This window comes from Onychomys torridus, chromosome 17 (genome assembly GCF_903995425.1).
Source record: "Onychomys torridus chromosome 17, mOncTor1.1, whole genome shotgun sequence".
Taxonomy (NCBI): domain Eukaryota; kingdom Metazoa; phylum Chordata; class Mammalia; order Rodentia; family Cricetidae; genus Onychomys; species Onychomys torridus.
The window spans coordinates 1,632,897-1,655,793 of NC_050459.1; the positions used below are offsets into that span (position 1 = coordinate 1,632,897).

At 38.4% G+C, this 22,897-nt stretch overlaps 1 protein-coding gene and 1 pseudogene across 1 annotated transcript in view; one reads left to right on the plus strand and one right to left on the minus strand.

Moving 5' to 3' along the window:
* The window catches only part of LOC118569148 (vomeronasal type-2 receptor 116-like), a 93,938-nt gene extending 87,165 nt beyond the window's left edge, over positions 1–6,773 (minus strand). The window contains exon 1 of the mRNA XM_036166871.1: positions 6,574–6,773. Within this exon, the coding sequence (XP_036022764.1) occupies positions 6,574–6,773 (200 nt within the window). The remainder of the gene's footprint in view (positions 1–6,573) is intronic.
* Positions 6,774–18,937: 12,164 nt separating this feature from the next.
* Positions 18,938–19,412, plus strand: LOC118597597 (annotated as a pseudogene).
* Positions 19,413–22,897: the final 3,485 nt, after the last annotated feature.

Below are 22,897 nucleotides of genomic sequence, written 5' to 3' on the forward strand. Positions count from 1 at the left end.
CATCAGAGAAGCTTCCTCCTGCAGCAGATGGGAACAAATACAGAGACCCACAGCTAGACAGTGCAGAGAGTGAGAGACCTTGAAACACTTGTCCTTGTACTAAAAGGGATGTCTCCATCAAATCCCTCCCTCCCCTTAGGGCTCAAGAGTGTAAGATCTGGAGGTGATGGAACATCCTAAAGATTCAAGGTCTTCTAGACATAACAGGGCTGGTGCACATGTGAACTCACAGAGACTGAGGCAGCATGCACAGAGACTGAGGCAGCATGCACAGAGCCTGTACTCTGATGGGGTTGTAAGAGCTGAATGGAGAAGTGGACATATGCCCTCACCCCTAACCCAGAAGCCCAATTGGAACACAACCCACCTGTATTTCAGCCAAGCTCTAGGCTTCTTCTAGGACTTGCTCTACCTGTAATTATCCACAGGTCCCTTCTGTACCACCTATATCACCTCACTATGTACCCAGACTTTCAGTGTCTTTACTTCATTGTCTAGCCTGGTAAATACCACTGACCCCCTATTCCTTCTCCACAACCTACCAGATCTAGACTAGGTCCCACAACCAGTGCACCAGCCCAGCCTGGCCTTCCCTGCCTACACTATAAAAGGGGCTTGGGCCAGGATCCTCCATAGGTATCCCCATGAACCCACAGGAGTATATATACCACACCATATCCAAACTTTCCACCCATCCAGATCTGCCCCCACACTCCAGACATGGAACAAGAATCACATCCTGTATACCAGCCCTGTACCCTCTGTTTATCTTACTTCATTTCACCCAAGCCATTTCCAATCGCTAGACTCAACCTAGAAGACATTGAGCTGGCACCTACCTAGAGCCTTCACCCCTACTGACTAGTGTTCGTGTTATTGCACATTAGCAGAAGAGAAAGCTAAACACCAATCCAGCTACAAACTCTGTGATCTACAATGGTGATCTGCCTATAAGATATAGTGGTGCAATAGTGGCCCAAAAGTTGTGAGAGTAACCAACCACTATCTGATTAGAAGTAAGGCCAACTCCATGACATAGAAACCATATCCAGTACTGCTTGGGTGGCCAAGAACCTGAGATTGATAGCCCAAGATCCTAAGCAAAAACCAAACTTTTGTATGAGTCCTAATTGGTCTTAATAAAAACCTGGAGTCAGATACCAGGGTAAATGCTGAAAGATCAGAGAAGCAAAGCCTCTACCTCTTACCTCTAGCAAATCCTCAGCTGCAAAGGGCCAAGCTCCTGTCTCCACCTTGCCTTATCACTTCTTCTCTCTGCCCAGCCATATTACTTTCTTTTTCCTCTTCCCAAGTGCTGGGATTAAAGGTGTGTGCCACCACTGCCTGGCATCTAGTGGCTAGCTCTGCACTGTGATATCCAGGCAAGCTTTATTCATGAGAGCACAAACAAAATATCACCTACTAAAAGAACATAGCAATAAAACGACTCCCTTTTATGGGTTTGCAGTTTTCTTGTTGGTCTTTTTCACTCTTTCAGGGGCCCACCACACAGCTCCCAAATAAGTCACACACAGAGGCTTATTCTTAATTATAAATGCCCAGCCTTAGCTTGACTTGTTTCTAGCCAGCTTCTCTTAACTTAAATTATTCCATCTAACTTTTGCCTCTGGGATTTTCCCATTCTCTTCTGTAAATATCACTTTTACTCAGTGGCTGGCTGTGTAGCTGGGTGGCTAGCCCCTAGAGGAGTCCTCCTTCTCTGGCTACTTCTTTTTCCCCAGATTTCTCCTTCTATATAGTCTGTCTGTCTGCCAGCCCCACCTATCCTTTCTCCTGCCTTGCTATCGGCCATTCAATTATTTATTAGACCACCAGGTATACTAAAATGACTCCAAATGACATTCTGCTGTACTCTTAGATCAGTGTCTTGATCACCCATCATCACAAAGCTTCCTCCCATAGGAGATGGGAACAAGTACAATTACCTACAACTGGAAAATGTGCAGAGAATGGAGACCTTTGAACACTCAGTCATAAATTGGATGTCTCCATCCAATTTCTTCCCACAGGGTTCAGGAAAAGGAGGCAGAAAGATTATAGGAGCTAGACTGGATGTAGGGTACCAAGGAAACAAGGACTTCTAGGTACATCAGGCATGACACACATGTGAATTCAACAGAGACTGGCAACATTCACAGGACCTCCATGTGTCTAAGTCAGATAAGGTCTCAGCATTGAAAGGCAAAGTAGACACAAGCCTCATTCCCTAATACAAAAGCCATCTCCAGTTGATAACCACTTACAAAGGAAAAATCAGTTTTTTCCCAATGGATTCTCATTGGGTATATAAACCACACTTAAGGACAGATTTTACACCCAGCAGTAGTATGGCCAACACAAAATAAATTCAGTGATATTTTTGGGGATTTTGTTTTGTTTTGTAATGCTTTGCCTGGGCATTTTCCCCCTTAAAGATTTCTCTCCCTATCTAGCTCCATGTCTACACCCATTTATACACACATATACATATATATGTATACACACACACAAACATACATATATATGTTTAGGTTTCTAATTTAGTTTTTATGGGTTTTATTTGTGAGTGAATGTGTGTGTTTCTATGTCTGTAAGTGTTTCTTGTGCTTTGTTTTTGGCTCTTTTTTTCTGTTAGTTTTGTCCTATTCTGTTATTTATCTTATATTATTATTTCAGATGCCTGCTTGTTTTCTAATAAAAGAGAAAGAAAGGGTGTGGATTTGGATGGGTGGGAAAGTGGGGAGAACCTTAGGAGGAGTTGGGGGAGGCAAAAACATAATCAGAATATATTGAATGAAAAATCTATTTTCAATAAAAACCAATAACATCAAATACCAATAGCTTCAATTCTCCAATTAAAATACACAGACTGACCTGTTGGATCAAGAAACAAAGTCTACATATCTCTGATTGCCAAGATACACATCTCATTTTTAAAGATAGCCACCAGCTTAGAGTAAAATGATGGACAAAATTCCTCCAGGCAATTGGACCCAGAAGGAAACAGGCATTGCTTAAACTTATATCTGACAAAATAGACTTCAAACTAAAACTAATCAGAAGAGATGAAGAAGAACACTTCATTCTAATAAAGGCAACAGTTAACCAGAAGATATTACTATCCTTAACATATATTCCACAAAGTCTAGGGCATCCCCACTTTCTCAAATAGACAGGTCAACTGAACAAAAAATAGAGAAGCATTAGAATGAGTTGACATCATAAATCAAATATCCTTAACAGATATTTACAGAATATTCTACCCAAATACCAAAGAATACACATTCTACTCAGTGGCACCTGGAAACTTTTCCAAAATAGAGCACATCCACCACACAAAACTAATCTTTATAAACTCAAAGACATTGAAATCATTTATTGTATCTTAGATGACCATAATACAATAAAATAAAATTGATAGCAAAATATCTCTAGTAAATACACAAATTCATAGTGATTAAACAACTCATTACTGAATGATAAATGAGTCAATGAAGAAATTAAGAATTAAGTAAAAAACTTCCTGGGACTAAATGAAAATGAAAACACAGCACAGGCAAACCTCTGGACACATTGAAATCAATTTTATGAGAAAATTTAGAGCTCTCTGCATGTACATTAAAAATTAGGAAGAACACAAATAAATGGCTTAATGATACAACCAAAGCTTTGAAAAGAAAAACCCAAACAAAACCAAATCCAAAACCAGTCAAGGGCAATAAATAAAGAATCAGAATAGAAATCAATAAAAAACAATCAAACAAACAAAACAACACAAAGAATATGTGAATCAAAGAGCTGGTTCTCTGAGAAGATAAAAAGATTGACAGATTCTTGGCCCAACTAACCAAAATAAACAAACAGAAGAACTAAATTAGCAGAATCAGGAATGAACAGGGAAACATTATAACATGTACTTAAGAAATTGATACTATTATGAGGGAAATTTTTTTATTATTATGTGTTTTAATTTTATACATCAGCCATGGGTTCCCCTGTCCTCCCCCCTCCCGCCCCCACCTCCACCTTCTCCCCAGCCCCTCCCCTCCCTTCCCGTGTCCTCCAGGACCAAGACATATGAGGGATAGCTCAGCTGTTAAAGGCTAGGCTCACAACCAAAAATATGAGGGAAATTTTTACAATCAGCATTTCATTAATCTGGAAAAGTTAAAAAAATAGATGGCTTTCCAGATTATGCCAAATCACGAAGAAGTCAACAATCTAAATAGAATCACAACAAATGAGATTAAAATAGTAATGAAAAGTCTTTAGCTGAAAAAGTCCAGGACCAAATGGATCCACAGCATAATTCTACCAGACTTTTAATCTTTCAGATCCTTCTTAAACCATTAAAAAAAAGAAACAGAATGAGAATTCCCAAACTGATGCAAAGCCAGTATCACTCTAATACAAAAAACCAGGTAAAGACGTCATATTGATTCTTGATGAACATAGACTAAAAAATAGTCAGCAAAACACTTGCAAACAGAATATAACAAACAGACCATCAATCATGACCAAGTTTGCTTTATTCTTGAAATGTAGGAATGGTTCAATATATGTCTCAAGTCAATAAATGTAGTAAGTCACATAATGGACTTACAGAGGAAAAATCACATGATTATCTCCATAGATGTATAGAATGCCTTTAATAAAATCTACTATGCTTTCAATATCAAGGTCCTAAAGAATTGGAGGGCTAGAGGGAACATACCTCAACATAATAAGAGATATGTGTGAGAAAACCAACAGGCAGCCAGGTAGCAATGGTGCACACCTTTAATCCCAGCACTCAGGAGGCAGAGCCAGGTGGATCTCTGTGAGTTCAGGGCCAGCCTGGTCTACAGAGCGAGATCCAGGACAGGCACCAAAACTACACAGAGAAACCCTGTCTCAAAAAACAAAAACAAAGACAAGAAACAAACAAACAAAAAACCCTACAGGCAACATCATCAACCTCAATGGAGACAAGCTTCAGTAATCTCACTCAGAAATTAGTCAGGAATGTCTACAATCTCCACTCCTTTTAAATATTGTGCTTGAACTACTAGCTAAAAGAATGAGGCAAGAGAAGGAAATTAGGGGAATACAAGTAAGCAAAGAAAAAGTCAAGCTATCATTATTTACAGACAACGTGATACTATATATTAGAGATTCTAAAAATTCTACCAAAAAATAAATGGTAATCAAATTCAGTAATGTGGCAGGAAGCCGAATCAACTTGCTTAATCAATAGCTTTTTTTTAATACGCCACCAACAAACATACAGAAAAGGAGATCATGGATACATGCCCATTCACAATAGCCTCAAGAAAAATAAACTATCTAGGAATAAACCTAAAAAAAGGAAAAAAAAGGATTTCTTTAATGAAAACTTTAAACTTCTGAAGAAGGAAAGACACTAGGAGATGAAAAGATACCTCGTGCTCATGGACTAGTAGAAGGAGTATCATAAAAATGACCATTCTAGATATTTACAGATTCAATGCAATCTCAGTCAAAATCACAACTCCAGAACAAATAAAAATATCCTAAAATTTATATGAAACTACAAAACAATCCTGGGGAAAAAGAACGATGCTGGAGGGATTACAATTTCAGGTCTTAATATATATTAGAGAGTCATAGTAATAAAACACAAAATAAGACACAAAACAGACATGTAGACCAATGGAACAAAGTCAAATCCCAAACACGAGTACATGTAACTTTAGCAACTTAATATTTGTCTAAGATGAAAAAAAAAAAAAACCTATGCCAAAGAAAAGAAAGCCTCTTCAACAAATGGTTCTGGGAAGGGTGGATGTCCACATGCAGAAGAATGAAATTAAATCCATATCTATCAACTTGCACAAAAACTAAATTCAAATGGATCAAAAACCTAAATGTGAAGTCTGAAACACCAAAACTTCTAGAAGAAAACACAAGCAGTACCCTCCATGATATAGTTGTAAAGAAAGACTCTGTTTGTCCAGGATTTAAGGCCAACAGTTGACAATTGGGCCTTTATAAAACTAAAAGTCCTCTGCAAAGTAATCAACCATGTGAAGAAAAAGCCCACAGAGTAAGAAAATCTTTGCCAACTCTACAATTGACAAAGGTTTAATACCAATACAAATACAAATAACTTAAATTAATACAAATAACTAAAAAGCTAATATAAATAACTCAAAAATAAAGATCCTTACTCTCCAGGAAGAGAATTTTTCTTATACTCTTTATACATAACCCATGCCAAAGGCTGGTATTGTGATTCTAGGTAATACAATTAGATATAATTCAGTGACAGCACAGGCTGGAAAAGGGCCAGGAATGGCTGAGCAATCAAAAGAGAATTGAGTCTCAGAAAGGAGAAACTGGAATGAATGACACTATAATAATTTTTGTTCTTTTTAAAGCAAAGAAACTAGCAATAGAAATAATAAAAATAATTTAGAGATAGTTCTTGGGACATGAAGTAGAAAGAGCAGTGTAGAGGATGTAGACAGCACTGATGTATGCACACGTAGTGTTTCTATGCATTATCTATTTAAAAATAAGACAGAAAATGAAGAAACGAAAAAATGAACTCACTGAAGGTAGTAGGCCTCATTGCTTGGATCACCCGTCACAGAATCTAAAACAATAGTAAAAAGTGGGAAAAATGCAGCAACCACCATATCCCCATCCTTGTACACGCTGGGTCTTGTCTTTGCAGCACAGTAAGAACGATCAAAGGAGTAGACATAGCTGGAATACCGCAGGACCAGGAACATAAAAAGCAGGAGCATCATGTAGTATCTACAAAGCCTGACCATGTGTAGAGTATGAATTTACCCAGCCAGCTGGTGTATACATTTCCCAAGTATTTGTGTCCATTCATATAAATTCCAGTTTTGTTGTTGACTGTGATGGCCGCTCTCATTCCCATAGCTCCTTTAGCTCAGCTTTCTAATATCCCCTGGGGAATTCTGAAAAAATAATCTTCCCTGAAGCGTCACATCTGGGGTCCTATTCCAGGTTTAAAAAACACGCACACACACACACACACACACACACACACACACACACACACACACACACACACACAAAATGGAAAATATGTTTGAGGCTCATCTCCAGTCCCAGGTGCCATGATTTCATCAAATACCATTGACAACAGGCATCCCTCTTGAGATGAAGTCCTCCTGGAAAGACTTGACCAAGTTGGTATCAAGAAACTTTTACCTTTAGCTATGAATGAAAACATTATTGGGGTTGGGGATTTAGCTCAGTGGTAGATTGCTTGCCTAGCAAGCTCAAGGCCCTGGGTTCGGTCCTCAGCTCCAGTTTAAAAAAAAAGTAGAAAATGTTGTCATGAGGGATGGGGATATAGGTCAGTAGATAGCTATGGTTTTTATTTTATCATGCACAAAGCCTTGGGTTTAATCCCCAGAATCACATACAGTGGGCATTGTTATAAACATCTGGAATCCCAGCATTGGGGGACCAAGAGGCAAGAGAATCAGGGGGTCAAGATTATCTTTATATACATAGGATGGTTGAGTTCTACCTGTACTAGAGATTCTGTCTCAAAAACTGTTGATAAATCTGGTGTCCAACTTGTGAGCCATGAACATGAAAAAGCCACTTGCCTGTGGCTTTGCAGTCACTGGCTCAGGCTGGAGCTACATGCAGCCAGAGTTACCACCCCACTGGCTAGATTTCCCATTTTTCCCCCAAACCCTCTGAAGGAGTCTGGAATTTTTTTCTGTTGTAGCCTCTCTTCATTAGATTTCATAGGCCGTTGGGCTCCAAAAACCACAGGAGTTAGCCATTTTTACATGTTCCCCTATGCAGATGGTTGGCTCTTTGCCTTCTTCCCTCTCCTGGTGGGTTGTGGTTTTACCTGTACCCCCTCCTCAGGCTCTGCACCACTAGGTAGCTGTCTTACTTCACCATCATCTGAATCATCACCATCAGCAGATTTAGTGTGTAAATTGGGATTTCTTAAAAGGGGTAATTAGTTAAAAAAAAAAGAAAGACAGATAGTTTTTTCCCCATATTAAAAATTGGGCTCTAGAGGGTGATTTGCAACTGGAGCCTTGTCTGTAGTGGATACTCCAGCAGAATCCACTGATAAAAAATTTAAAATATATAATACAAGGAAAAGAATAGAATGTGGAGAGGAATGATGAGCCCCTAGTTCCCCCTTTTTGCTTTAGCAAAATATGTTTGTTTGGTTTTTTTTTTAATAGTTCAAATTTTTCTTTTCTTTTTTTTTGATTAATTAATTTATTTTTCTATTATCAGCTTGATACAGTATAAACTCTTACCTTAATAGTGTAATGTTTCATTGAGGGTTACTCAGTAATTGAGTAAAACCAAATCTTATTATAAGCAACAGTCATCCTAGGGGGTCGTATATATATATATATATATAGAGAGAGAGAGAGAGAGAGCCTTATGGTTCTGTGTGTTGCAGTCTGACTGCTCTTTGCTTTCTATCTAGAATCCACTTATGAGTGAGTACATACCATGCTTGTCCTTCTGGGGTTGGGTTACCTCACTCAGGATGATTTTTTCTAGTTCCATCCATTTGCCTAAAAATTTCATGCTGTCATTGTTTTCCACATTTTCTCAATCCATTCTTCAGTTGATGGGCATCTAGGTTGTTTCCAGGTTCTGGCTATTACAAATAATGCTGCTATGAACATAGTTGAGCATTTATCTTTGTGGTATGGTTGAGCATTCCTTGGGTATATAGCCCAAGAGTGGTATAGCTGGGTCTTGGGGTAGACCAATTCCCAATTTTCTGAGAAACCGCCATACTGACTTCCACAGTGGCTGTACAAGTTTGCATTCCCACCAACAGTGGAGTAGTGTTCCCCTTGTTCCACATCCTCTCCAACATTGACTGTCATTAGTGTTTTTGATCATAGCCATTCTGACAGGTGTAAGGTGTTATCTCAGAGTCGTTTTGATTTGCATTTCTCTGATGATTAAGGATGTTGAGCATTTCTTTACATGTCTTTCAGCCATTTGTGTTTGTTGTTTTGTGAATTCTCTGTTTAGCTCTATAGCCCATTTTTAAATTGGATTATTCAGAATTTTGATGTCTAATTTATTGGGTTCTTTATATAATGTTGAAATCAATCCTCTGTCAGATGTGGGGTTGGTGAAGATCTTTTCCCATTCTGTAAGCTGTCTTTTTGTCTTATTGACCATATCTTTTGCCCTGCAAAAGCTTCTCAGTTTCAAAAGGTCCCATTTATTAATTGTTGTGCACAGTGTTTGTGCTGTTGGTCTTATATTTAGGAAGTGATCTCCAGTGCCAATGCGTTCAAGAGTACTTCCTAATTTCTCTCCTATTAAGTTTAGTGTAACAGGATTTATTTTGAGGTCTTTGATCCACTTGGACTTAAGTTTTGTGCATGGTGACAGATATGGATCTATTTGTAATCTTTTACATATTGACATCCAGTTATGCCAGCACCATTTGTTGAAGATACTTTCTTTTTTCCATTGTATAGTTTTGGCGTTAACAGCTTAGATGGAAGATTGTAAAACATCAGAAGCAGGGTTGGGGATTTAGCACAAGGCCCAGAGTTCAAACCTCAGCTCCAATAAATAAATAAATAAATAAATAAATAAATAAATAAATAAATAAATAAATAAAACCCACAAAAAAAAAAACAAAAACAAAATTAAAAAAAAACATCAGAAGCAGACTTCTGCCCTCTGGGGTTCTCCCATTGTGCTGTAAGCCTGTATTTAAGACCCCCTCCCTCCAATAAACACCATTAGGCATTCAAAAAAAAGAAGAAGAAGTAGAGGGGGTCAAGATCATAATGGGGAAACCCACAGAGGACAGCTGACTGGTGCTAGTTGGAGCTCACTGACTCTGGACTGACAACTCGGGAACCTGCATGGGACTGAACTAAGCCCGCTGAATGTGGGTGACAGTTGTGTGGCTTGATCTGTTGTAGGGTCCCTGGCAGTTGGACCAGGACTTATCCCAGGTGCATTAACTGGCTTTTTGGAACCCATTCCCTGTGGTGGTATAACTTGCTTAGCCTTGATACAATGGAGAGGGGGTAGGCTCTCCTTCAACTTGATATGCCAGACTTTGTTGACTACCATGGGAGGCCTTACCCACTCCGAGGAGTGGAGGGGGTAGAGTGGGAGGGAGGTGAGGAGGTGAGAGGAGAGGGAGGAGGAACTGGAGTTGGTATGTAAAATGAAAAAAATTAATAAATAAACATATTTAAAAAATGGGAAACATTTTTTACAATGGAGGGAGTTAGGTCTCTGATAATATGCTAGATGGCTTGAAAATGGAGCAATTAAATGAAAGGATAATTGATGTAGATGGGATTTATGTAATGTAAATTATAAATATTTGATCATTTTTGTTTTATCTTATAAAAAGTTGGTCAATATGAGTGCCAAAATAAAAGTTTTAGAAAAACTTACTAAAACAGATCATAGAGATATTCATACCCAGACAGAGGAATTTAAAGGAGAACCAATATCAGCATTGCATTATAAGATTACAGAGAAACAACCTAAGGCTTTCAAATAGCCAATCTTAATTTATCCAGTAACATCACAGGAACTGCCAAACAATACATATCTCCAAGAGCTGAGTGAACTCCTGTGCAAATGTTAGATTTGAGGAGATTCAAGGAAGTGATAGTCTCATATAGCATGCATTCACCTTTTGTGAAGCAAGTACTAAACTTGTGGTCAATTTCTAATAGAATTATCTGTACAGGAATCTTCAAAGTTCTTATTAACAAATCAAACCTGAGGCCAGTTATTGGGGTGAATGCTAAAAGATCAGAGAAGCAGAGCAAGCCACAGACACCTCACTTTGCTAATGCCTCAGCTAATCCTGTTTCCTTAGACTGGAAGCCTCTGTGTCCTCATCTGAATGAATCTCAGCTGAACTGTGCTTCTCAAAAGCATAAAGGCTTAACCAACCAAAAGCTTCTAGTTTCTGGTCCCCATGCCTTATATACCTTTCTGCTTTCTGTCATCACTTCCTGGGATTAAAGGCTCAATTTCTGGGGTTAAAGGCATGTGTCATCATGCCTGGCTGTTTCCAATGTGGCCTCAAACTCACAGAGATCCAGAGGGATTTCTGCCTCTGGAAGGCTAGGATTAAAGGCATGTGCTTCCACTGCCTAACCTCTATGTTTAATATTGTGACTGTTCTGTCTCTGACCCCAGATAAGTTTATTAGAGTGCACAATATTTTGGGGAACACAATACCACTACAATTATCCCCCAAGACTGAAGAGATTTGGTTACAGCAGTTTTTGAGACTGGTCCTCAATTACAATGGAGGAGCTGGTGGAAAGATGAGGCTAAGGCCATTGAACAGTGAAGTAAGGCTAGAGGTATGGAAACCTCCCAAGACAAACTTCTTGGAGAGGGAGATTATGCTAATATACAAAGGCAATCTTTATATGATGGCCACACCCTGGCTTTATGCCATGCAACAAGGCTGAATGCTTGGGACAGAATTGAAGACATAGGTAAGAAAATTGAGTCATTTACTAAAGTCTTACTGGGCCCTAAAGAAACCTTCACTGATTTCTTACAAAGATTCACTTCAGCAATAAATAGAATGACACTAAATTTGGGAGTTAGACAAAAGATAATTGAATTTCTAGCTTTTGAAAATACTAAAGCACCAGGTGGTGGTGGCACATGCCTTTAATCCCAGCATTCGGGAGGCAGAGCCAGGCAGATCTCTGTGAGTTCGAGGCTAGCCTGGTCTACAAAGTGAGATCCAGGACAGGCACCAAAATACCACAGAGAAACCTTGTCTCAAAAAAACAAAAGAAAGAAAGAAAGAAAAAGAAAAAGAAAATATTAAAGCACAATGCAAAAGGATAATTAGGCCTTTAAAGGCAAGGTCAATACCTCTGGAGGAGTGGATCTGAGATACAATCAAAATTGAGTCTCATAATAATGATGATGCTTGAATAGGAGAGGTGATTTCCAGAGGTTTGAAGAAAAATTGAGATGTTAAGTGTTTTAACTGTGGTAAACAAGGTCACCTAAAAAGGGACTGTAAACAGGTCATGCCTAGAAACAATGTTTTTGCTAAGAATAATCCCAACAGAATGCCCTCCCTTCTGGATTATGCAGAAGGTATGGGAAAGGCAAGTATTGGACTAATGAATGTAGATTAACAATGGACAGTCAAGGTAACCCTTTACCACTGGGGAAAATCTTGAGGGCGGCTTTTTTGGGCCTCCTTATCAAATTCAGTTCAGTCATTTTCTGTCATTGTGGAAGAAACTCCTTTCCAGAGCAATTAAAGAAAAAAAAAAACATACTACCTTGTATGATAAAACAGCTATAGAGAAAGAACAAAAAATTCAGGAGAAATCATAAAACAATTTCTTTGGCAAACTTTTATAAATGAACAAAGACCAAAATTAAAAATATGAATAAATGGCATTGCCCTTGAAGGTCTTGTAGACATAGGTGCAGATGTAACAATAATTGCACCAGAATCTTGGCATCCAAATTGGCCTCTTCAGGAGGTAAATGTTCAGCCTTTAGGGACTGGAACATTATCTCAGGTCAAATTGAGCATGAGATGGGTAGAATGTACAGGTCCAGAAGGACAGAGAGGAAATTAAAGCCATATGGGCTAACATTGCTATGAATTCATGGGGACATGATTTGTTACAGCAATGGAATACCCAGTTTAACATTCCTACCATCTCAGAAACAAGCCATAAACTAACATATGTTTCTGAGAAAAATATTAGAAGGTATTATGAAGAGCAGTCATCGACCAGTCAGTTTGTACGAAGAACAAGTCACAATAGCTACTGATCTTTCAAAGTCACCAACAGCCCTACCTTTAAAATAGTTAACAGACAAGCCAGTATGGGCTCAGCACTGGCTTTTAACATCAGAGAAACTGCAAGCCTTAGAACTGCTGGTAAAGGAGCAGTTAAATGGTCAGCATATTGAAGAATCAACCAGCCCTTGGAATTCTCCTGTATTTGGAAAATGGAGAATGGCAACAGATCTAAGGAGATGTTAATAAGGTGATTTATCTAATGGCCTCACTACAGTCTGGAATTCCTTTGCCTTCTTTGTTACCTAAAGAGTGGCCTCTTACAGTTATTGATTTTAAAGAATGTTTCTTTACTACACCTTTACAAGAAAAAGACAGAAAAAAATTGCCTCCATGGTGCCTACTTATAATAATTCTCAGCCAGTTAAGAGATATCAATGGGCTGGTTGTGGTGGCACATGCCAGTAGGATTTGCTGAAGGAGGCAGAGGCAGGAGGATCATGAATTAGAGGTCAGTCTAGGGGTACACATTTATTTAAAAGAAAAAAACATATCAATGGAAGATTCTCTCACATAGAATGTTAAATAGCCCAACCCTGTGCCAATATTTTGTACAACAGCCATTGGAAACTATACACAAGCAATTTCCTCAATCTATAGTTTATCATTACATGGATGACATCTTACTAGCTGATTCCAATGTAGATACTTTAGAAAGAATGTTTGAAGAAAAAAAAATTGCCTTGTTGTAGATTTGTTTCCAGAGCTTGATTACATTCTGGTTATTTTACTCTAAGCATTTTCCTGTAGGAACATTAATGCAGAGGGAAGATATTATCTTAGAATGAATCTTTTTACCACATAAACATAGTAAAAAAATAAAAACTTATGTGGAAAAGGTCTTTTAGTTGATTCTAAAATGAAAATTTAGACTTCATCAATTAGTAGGAATAGGCCCAGCAGAAATTGTAGTATCTTTTACTAATGATGAACTTGACAAATTATGGGCAAAAAGTGAATCTTGGCAAAGAGCTTGCAGTAATTTTTTGGGAGAGATTAACAACAAATATTCCCAAAAGCAAGAGAATTCACTTTAAAAGAGAACTAATTGGAACCTTCCTCACATTATATGGGGAACATCAATTTCTGGAGCTCCTACATATTATACTGATGCAAACAATTCAGGAAATTTAAATAAAGTGCCCCATAGCCCTTATGATTCTGTCTAAAAGTCAGAATTATATGCTATTCTATATGGTACTAATTAATGGATTTCATGGAACCTCTTAACATAGTTATTTACTCTTACTATGCAGAAAGAGTTCTTTAATACATTGAAACTGCTAAATTTATTCCTGATGAGTCAGAAATAACTTCATTTCTCATTCGGTTACAAGAAATAATCAGGAATAGAAATCATCCCTTATATATAACACACATTTGATCCCATATGGGTCTGCCAAGCCCTCTAGCACAAGGTAATAATGAAATTGGTCAACTATTGATAGGAAATGTGCTGGAGGCCTGAGAATTTCATTTAAAAAAAACACCATGTCAATAATAAGGGTTTGATAAAAGATTTTTCCATCACTTGTCAACAAGCCAAGGAAATTATAAGTAAATATCCTACTTGTTCTTTATACAAACAAACTCCACTACCTGCAGGAACTTACCCAAAAGGTACTCAAAGGAATGAAATCTGGCAGATGGATGTTTCATTTTGTAGAATTTGGAAAATTAAAATATGTACACCATAACATTGATACTTATTCAGGATTTTTAATTGGTGACTTCTTTAAGTTTTGAAAAGGCTGATTCTGTAATCACACATTTGCTTGAAGTTATTGCCATTATAGGTGTACCTGTTCAAATTAGTACTGACAATGCTCCAGCACATGTCTCCAGTAAAATGAAATAATTTTATGCTTATTAAAACATAAAGCACATTATGTATTACATATACTACACAATCCTACAGGGCAGGCAGTCATAGAAAGATCAAATCAAACTCTAAAGGATTTGCTAAATAAACAGACCCCTATAGATAGATTGCATAATGTTTTATTAACTTTGAATTTTCTAAATGCTGATGAGAAAGGAACAACAGCTGTGGAGAGACACTGGATAATAGAAAAAACTACAGAGTTAAATGAGTCTGTGTACTTTAAATATGTGCTGACCTCAGAAGGGACACCAGAATATGTGTTACATTGGGGATGGGGTTTTGCTTTTGTTTCCTCAGGAAAAGAAAAGCTATAGAAACCATCAAAATTGATAAAGGTTCGATTTGAACAAGAGAGGCCTCTTGATTAGAAGAGGTGATAGTTCTTCAACTGGCATGACCATTCAAATTAAATTAAATTTAAGACTAACAAATACTCATTTGATCAGAAATAACTTGCCTAAAAGGGAACCTCCCCAAAATTAGGGTTGGGGCAGGGTTTTCTTTTTGTTTTTCAGGGGAATTAAGGCATCCAGCTAAGGAATATGAAGACCATTGAACGAATGAGACATCTGAGGAAAAGAACAAATCATCCAGAAAATAATGTCCCAAGAAAAAGAATTTGGAGTATAACTATATCACATCTCCAACAGGATAAAATTTCATAAATCTTCCCAAATGTTTGTTTCTGTTGTTCTCTATGACACATAATGCAAATGGACTTTTTGTAGTCCCAGTTCAATTACAATTTAAGCTGGCTTTGGAGTTGGTTTGTGGGTCTCTCCTTCTCTAAACCTAAGCATGCCAATTACAGCAAAATCCAAAATCTTTGTCTCATGTCAGAAGAGACACCTGATATGGGACAGAAGAAAAACAAAAATTTAGGGACTATTTTATTGCCACTAATCTCATGACCCTTTGGTTTTATTTTAACTCTTTAAAGATTTCTTAAGTATAAATATTACTCATATTTTAAATGTTTAAATAATTAAAAATGTTTAAGTTTCTGCAATGAACCATGACTGCACCTAACAGCAACCTTTCAAATCTCCAAAAGGGTGATGGGGCCCCACAATGATGATTCCACATGATATATGATAACACCACTAACCTGACAAACACCACCCAAAATTTGGCTTTGGACTACAAACTGCTCAGGACAATTTGAGGTGGCTATCTAAAATAATCCAGCCTCACCGACTACTCTAGCCAGGAGTTGAGACAAGCTCTACATTTTCCCATTATTCAGAGACTGAACAACAAATACTGCAGCTACCTCTCCAGGACTTGACAATTAACTCACATTTCTTTTCAGGATCCCCTAAAGATTCCATCACCTTCCCCCAGACAGCAGGAAGTAAATTTCCAAAAGTAGATTACTAAATCTACTTTTAAAAAAGCAATCACTAGTTCTAAATATATTACATTGATATGGATCTTTATTGATACAAATTTGAGATTAATATTGTTTTAGAACATACTGCACATACACTTTTAATCTTGTTCAAAGTATTATACCTATACAGCTCATTTAACAATGTAATGCAAATTTCTAGTCTTTGCAAAGTTATTATTACAAACTAATTAGGATATAAAGAAATGCTTACTTAGTTAATATTATTTCCTTCATGGGTCTTTGATAGAGTTGAAGACTAGATACTTACAGTTTTTCTTGTTTGTTAGACTCAGGAAAGAAACTCACTAAAGAGGTGTAAAGTGTATAAAGTTGAGGGACATCAAAAGATAGTTGGGATGGTAATATAAGTTAGGATAGAAAGTGAATTAAGTACAAGATTTTGGACTCACCAAGATAGGACAGATAATGGAATATTTTCTCTGAATTTGTCAAACACAAGTGGACTAGGCATTGTTGATGTATTTGTTGCCTGTATATATTGTATATAGTTATTATACTTATTGCATATAATTTTTATATTAGTTATAACCCTTTTTAATTTTAGACAGAAAAGGGGAAATGTGATATTTTGTTTGTGATCTAACAAATAAAGCTTGACTAAAGATCAGAGTGTGGAGTTAAGCCACTAGTTAGCCATAGAGGCCAGGCAGTGTTGGCACACACCTTTGATCCCAGCACTCAGGAGGCAGAGGCAGATGGATCTCTGTGAGTTCAATGCCACCCTGGGCTACACAAGATTGATCAAGTCTAAAAGAGAAACAGAGCCAGGCAGTGGTGGCACATACCTTTGATCCCACCTCTTGGGATCTCATGCCTTTAATCCCAGCATTAGGGAGGTGGAGACAGGAAGTGACATGGTTGAGTGGAAAAGGAAAATAGGGCCGAAGGAGACAGGAATTCAGTCCCTTTCCAGATGAGGAATTGATGCGGTGAGAGGTGGCTGTGGCTTGTTCCGTTGTCTCTTTGCTCTTTCCGCATTTACCCTGATATCTAGCTCTGGGTTTTCATGAAGACCAATTAGGATTCATGTCATAATAATCCATCTATATGTCCACAGCATTTATTTTGCCCATTTCTTTTGGTTTTCTTAGAGTATGTGGGGTATCTGTTCCACACCCCCTCTTAAACAGAAGAAAATGAACCAAAAATATTAATAAATTCTTCTACCATTAAGAATATTGAGAACAAAATATATGGACATATCTCTATTGCTCTGGAGCACAGGAAAATATCACAAAGGTGAAATTATTCAGTGTGATGTTGTGGTTTATCATATTATCACATCTTTACTAAGTAATGATGTATCCAATTTTGTTTATAAAATATGGCATGTTCTACTCCATGCAAGTCATTAATGATATGGGAAATCACATAGCTAGGATATAATGTGGAGTATATGGGACCTATCATTCCTTTGTTTTCAATTTTCTCCAAACCTAATAATGCTTTTAAATAGAGACTACTAGTTGTTGTGTGGGTCTGTGTTTGTGTGTGGACATGATGTGGAGGCCAGAGGTTGAAATCATTGAAACAGGATTTCCTAGTGAAACCCAAACTATCTGATTTAGGTAGACCAAATGAGCAACCAGTCTCTGCTTCCCTAAGGGAGTACTGGGCCTACAAGTGTACAGGTGTACAGATTTTTATGTCAGAACTGGGGAACTGAACTCAGGTTTGCATTAATTTATGGTCAACTGAACCATTTCCTTAGTCCCTAGAGTCTACAAGTTTTAAGACAGAAACACTTTAAATTGCTTTCAAGTGGAGACATGTCATTATTATTCTCTTCAAATGTAGCTACTATAAAGACAGAAAGGTTTTAGGTATAGAATAAACAATGAATTTCAAACACTTGTTGTGAAAATATTTATTTGTAACACTCTAATTTTCTGCAGCATTGAATATTGGAAACAATGCCTTCTACATGCTAAGCAAGTGCTTTTTCACTAAGGTATATTCCCAGTCCATAAATTTGTATTTGGTTTCATGCTATAATGTTTCATACTTTGGGTTTATTGGTTTAAATGAAAATTAATTAAGACTTTGGTTTGTACTGACTTTGGCATTGCACTGCATGATACACTCAGTGCATATATGAGAGATTATCTACTCCAGATGAATAATGACTTGCCACACTCAAATCTATCTCCTAAAAATCTAGAGAAATCTTATTGTTAGCTGGTGTTTGGCATCTCCTCAATGACTATATTAAAATTCTAATTGCTGATTAAAAGGCCTTATTAGATATAGCATGTTTGTAGCTGCAATTACATTAGGGTGAGGTCTTGGGGCTGAACTCCAAGCCTATATGATAGGTGTCCTATGTGATTTAGAAAGATTGACAGGATGTAGATACAGAGAATGGAGTGATACAGTTGCAATGCAGGGATTGCTAACATTCAGAGTGTCACCACCAGTACCATAGGAGGCAAGATGAATTCTGTCTGGGGGTTCAGAGGATATATAGGACAGACCAATGAATGTTCTATCATTTGAAGTATATACCACAACTCCGTATTTTATGACAGTCACATACACATTGTAACCTCATTGTCTTAGGGTTTCTATTGTTGTAATGAAACAGCATTACCAAAAGCAATTTGGGGGGAAATGTTTTATTTGGCTTAGTCTTCGACATCACTGCTTATCTTTGAAAGAAGACAGGACACAGCTGCCATCTTGCGTCCCCCACTTGCCCCCCCCCATGTGTGCTTCATCTAAGCTGGTCTGCCAGAGACCCCCTGAGCACAAATCCTAGTCCCCTGAGCGGCCCCATTTCCACTCCAACAAGATGAAAGAAACGATCATGAACCAGGAGGAACTGGCCAAACTTCAGGCACAAGTGCACATTGGTGGAAAGGGACCTGCTCCCAGGAAGAAGGTGGTTCACAGAAGAGCCACAGCAGATGATAAAAAACTGCAGTTCTCCTTAGAGAAGTTAGGAGTGAACAATATCTCTGGTATTAAAGAGGTGAACATGTTTACAAACCAAGGAACAGTGATCAATTTTAACAACCCTGAAGTCCAGGCATCTCTGGCAGCAAACACCTTCACCATTACAGGCCACTCTGAGACAAAGAAATGCCTTCCAGGATCCTAAACCAGCTTGGAGCGGACAGTCTGACTAGTTTAAGGAAACTGGCGGAAACTCTGCCCAAATAATCGTGGATGGAAAAGTACCACTTGCTACTGGAGAGGAGGGTGATGATGAAGTCCCTGATCTGGTGGAGAATTTTGATGAGAGGTCTAAGTATGAGGCAGACTAAACTGAGGCAACTTCTGAAGAAGGCAACACCAGCAGAAGTTACAGGAGCTGCTATTTTATATCATGACTGCTTTTTAAAATTCTTTTGTTTATGGATCTGATAAAATATAGATCGCGCATTCCGGGGAAGACCTGCCCAACTTGGCCCCAGGTTCTGGCCATAGGGCAGGACCTCCCCATCCCCACCAGGAAGGTTCCCCCTCTCCAAGAACCCCGGTGGACCCTACAATCTCCATGACCTGCCCCCACACCCATCTGCCCGAGACCCCAGCCACTTTCTGAGACTTAGAAAATAACCCCCAGCTTCCATCCTGCCCCAGAACTCCCATCTGGAACAGAGGTGAGTGCCTGGGGTTATAGCCAGAGAGGTGCAAATCTCTAGGTCCAACCCCTGGGCACCAGCCATCCCAGAAAACCTGCCCAACTTGGTTTCCCGCCAATTGGCAGGCCCTGCAGGAAGGTTCCCCTGTTCCAAGACTGCAGGCAGAACTTGCAATCTCCACACCCTGTCCCCATACCCATCTGCCTGAGACCCCAGCCACTACCTGAGACTCAGAGACTAGCCCCCAGCTCCCATCCTGCCCGAGCTCCCATCTGGACAAGATAGGAAGATGCCAGAGACTTCCTGAGACTCAGAGACCAGGCCCCAGCTACCATCCGGCCAGCACTCCCATCTGGACCAGAGCTCCCATCCGGCCCAGAGCTTCCATCTGGACCAGAGAGAGGCTCCCTAAATCTGTCAGCTCTGTCTGGATCAACTGCGCTGATAAGATCAAGAACGGATCCACAAGGAGATGGGCAGACACCAAGGCAGAAGTACATACAACAAAATAAAGAGCAATACAGCATCATCAGAACCTAGCCCTCCTCCAACAGCTAGACCTGAACATCACAGAATGGAAGAAGCAGAAAAAAACAACCTTATAAATAACATCATGAAGAGGCTAGAGCATTATATAGAAGAAATAAAAACTGAAGTGGAGGAACAGACAAACAAAAAATGGGAAGAACGCTATAAAAAACCAGAGGAAAGGACAAATAAAGAAGAAGAAAACAATAAGTCCCTGAAAGAAAATCATGAAAAAGCAATGAAACAGATGATGGAAATAGTGAAATAGAAAAAAATGAAGAAGACACAAGCAGAGGGAATGCTGGAAATAGAAAATCTGAGTAAACGAACAGGAACTTCAGATGCAAGTATAACCAACGGAATGCAAGAGATGGAGGAGAGGATCTCTGGTGTTGAAGATACGGTAGAAGAAATAGATTCATCAGTCAAAGAAAACACTAAAGCCAACAAAGTCATGACCCAAAATGTCCAAGAAATTTGGGACACCATGAAAAAACCAAAACTATGAATAATAGGGATAGAGGAAGAAGAATACCAACTCAAAGGCACAGAAAATATATTTAACAAGATAATAGAAGAAAACTTTCCCAACTTAAAGAAGGAAATGCCTATGAAGATACAAGAAGTCTATAGAACACCAAACAGACTAGACTCCCCCAAAAAAGTCCCCTTACCACATTATAATTAAACAACTAAACATACAGAATAAAGAAAGAATATTAAGATTAGCAAAGGAAAAAGGTCAAGTGACTTATAAAGGCAAACCCATCAGAAATAACACCTGATTTCTCAATGGAGACTTTGAAAGCCAGAAGGACCTGGACAGATATAATGCAGACACTAAGAGACCATGGACGCTAGCCTAGACTAATATACCCAGCAAACCTTTCAATCATCATAGATGGAGTGAACAAGACCTTCCAAGACAAAGCCAGATTTAAACAATACTTATCCACAAACCCAGCCCTACAGAAAGCACTAGAAGGAAAATTCCAACCTAAAGAAGTCAGATACACCCTTGAAAACACAGGCAATAGATAACATCACAGCAGTAAACCCTAAAGAAGAGAAATACATATGCACTACCACCAAAATAATAATAACAATAGTAATAGTAATAATAATAATAATAATAACAACAACAACAGGAATGAACAATCACTGGTCATTAATATCCCTTAATATCAATGGACTTAATTCACCTATAAAAAGACACAGACTAACAGAATGGATACAAAAGCAGGACCCATCTTTCTGCTGCATACAAGAAACACACCTCAAATTCAAAGATAGACACTACCTAAGAATAAAAGGCTGGGAAAAGACTTTCCAATCAAATGGTCTTAAGAAGCAAGCTGGTGTAGCCATCCTAATATCCAGCAAAATAGACTTCAAACTAAAATCAATCAAATGAGATCATGAAGGACATTACATACTCATTGCAGGAAAGATACACCAAGATGAAGTTTCAATACTGAACATTTATGCCCGAAACACAAGAGCACCCACATATGTAAAAGAAACATTACTAAAGCTTAAATCACATACAAAACCCCACATATTAATAGTGGCAGACTTCAACACCCTACTTTCACCTCTGGACAGATCGGCCAAATGGAAACTTAACAGAGCCACAATGGACTTAACTGATGTTATGGCTCAAATGGAATTATTCAATATCTACAGAACATTCCACCCAAACAAAAAAGAATATACCTTCTTCTCAGCACCCCATGGAACCTTCTCTAAAATCGACCACATACTTGGCCACAAAGCAAATCTCAACAGATACAAAACAATTGGAATAACCTCCTGCATTCTATCGGACCACCATGTTTTAAAGTTAGATTTCAACAACAACAAAATACTACAGAAATCCTACAATCTCATGGAAACTGAATAGTACTCAACTGAATCACCAATGGGTTAAGAAAGAAATAAAGAAAGAAATTTAAGACTTCCTAGAGATCAAAGAAAATGAATACACCACATACCCAAACTTAGGGGACACTATGAAAGCAGTGCTAAGAGGGAAATTCATAGCACTAAATGCCCACATAAAGAAGCTGGAGAAATCTCACGCTAGTGACTTGACAGCACACCTGAAAGTCCTTGAACAGGAAGAAACAAAGTCTCCCAGAAGGAACAGATGCCAGAAAATTATCAAATTGAGAGCTAAAATTAATAAAATAGAAATAAAGAGAAAAATACAAAGGATTAATGAAACAAAGAGTTGGTTCTTTGAGAAGATCAACAAGATAGACAAGCCCTTATCCAAACTAACCAAAAGACAGAGAGAGAGCATCCAAATTCACAAAATCAGACCAATGCCTGGAAGGAGGGGACTGGACCTGCCTGTACTGAATCCACCAGGTTTAAATGAATCCCCAAAGGAGTCTTGGCCCTGGAGGAGATGGGAATGGATGGGAGGGGCTGGGGGGAAGGCGGGGTCAGGGGCGGTAGGGGATAGGACAGGGGAACCCATGGCTGATGTGTAAAATTAAAACACAAATATAAAAAAAAATCTAGATCGCTAATATTTTTAAGCCCAAGCCCCTTGGACACTGCAGCTCTTTCAGTTTTTGCTTAAACACAATTCATTCTTTGCAGCAAATTAAGCTGAAGAAGCCTGGGAA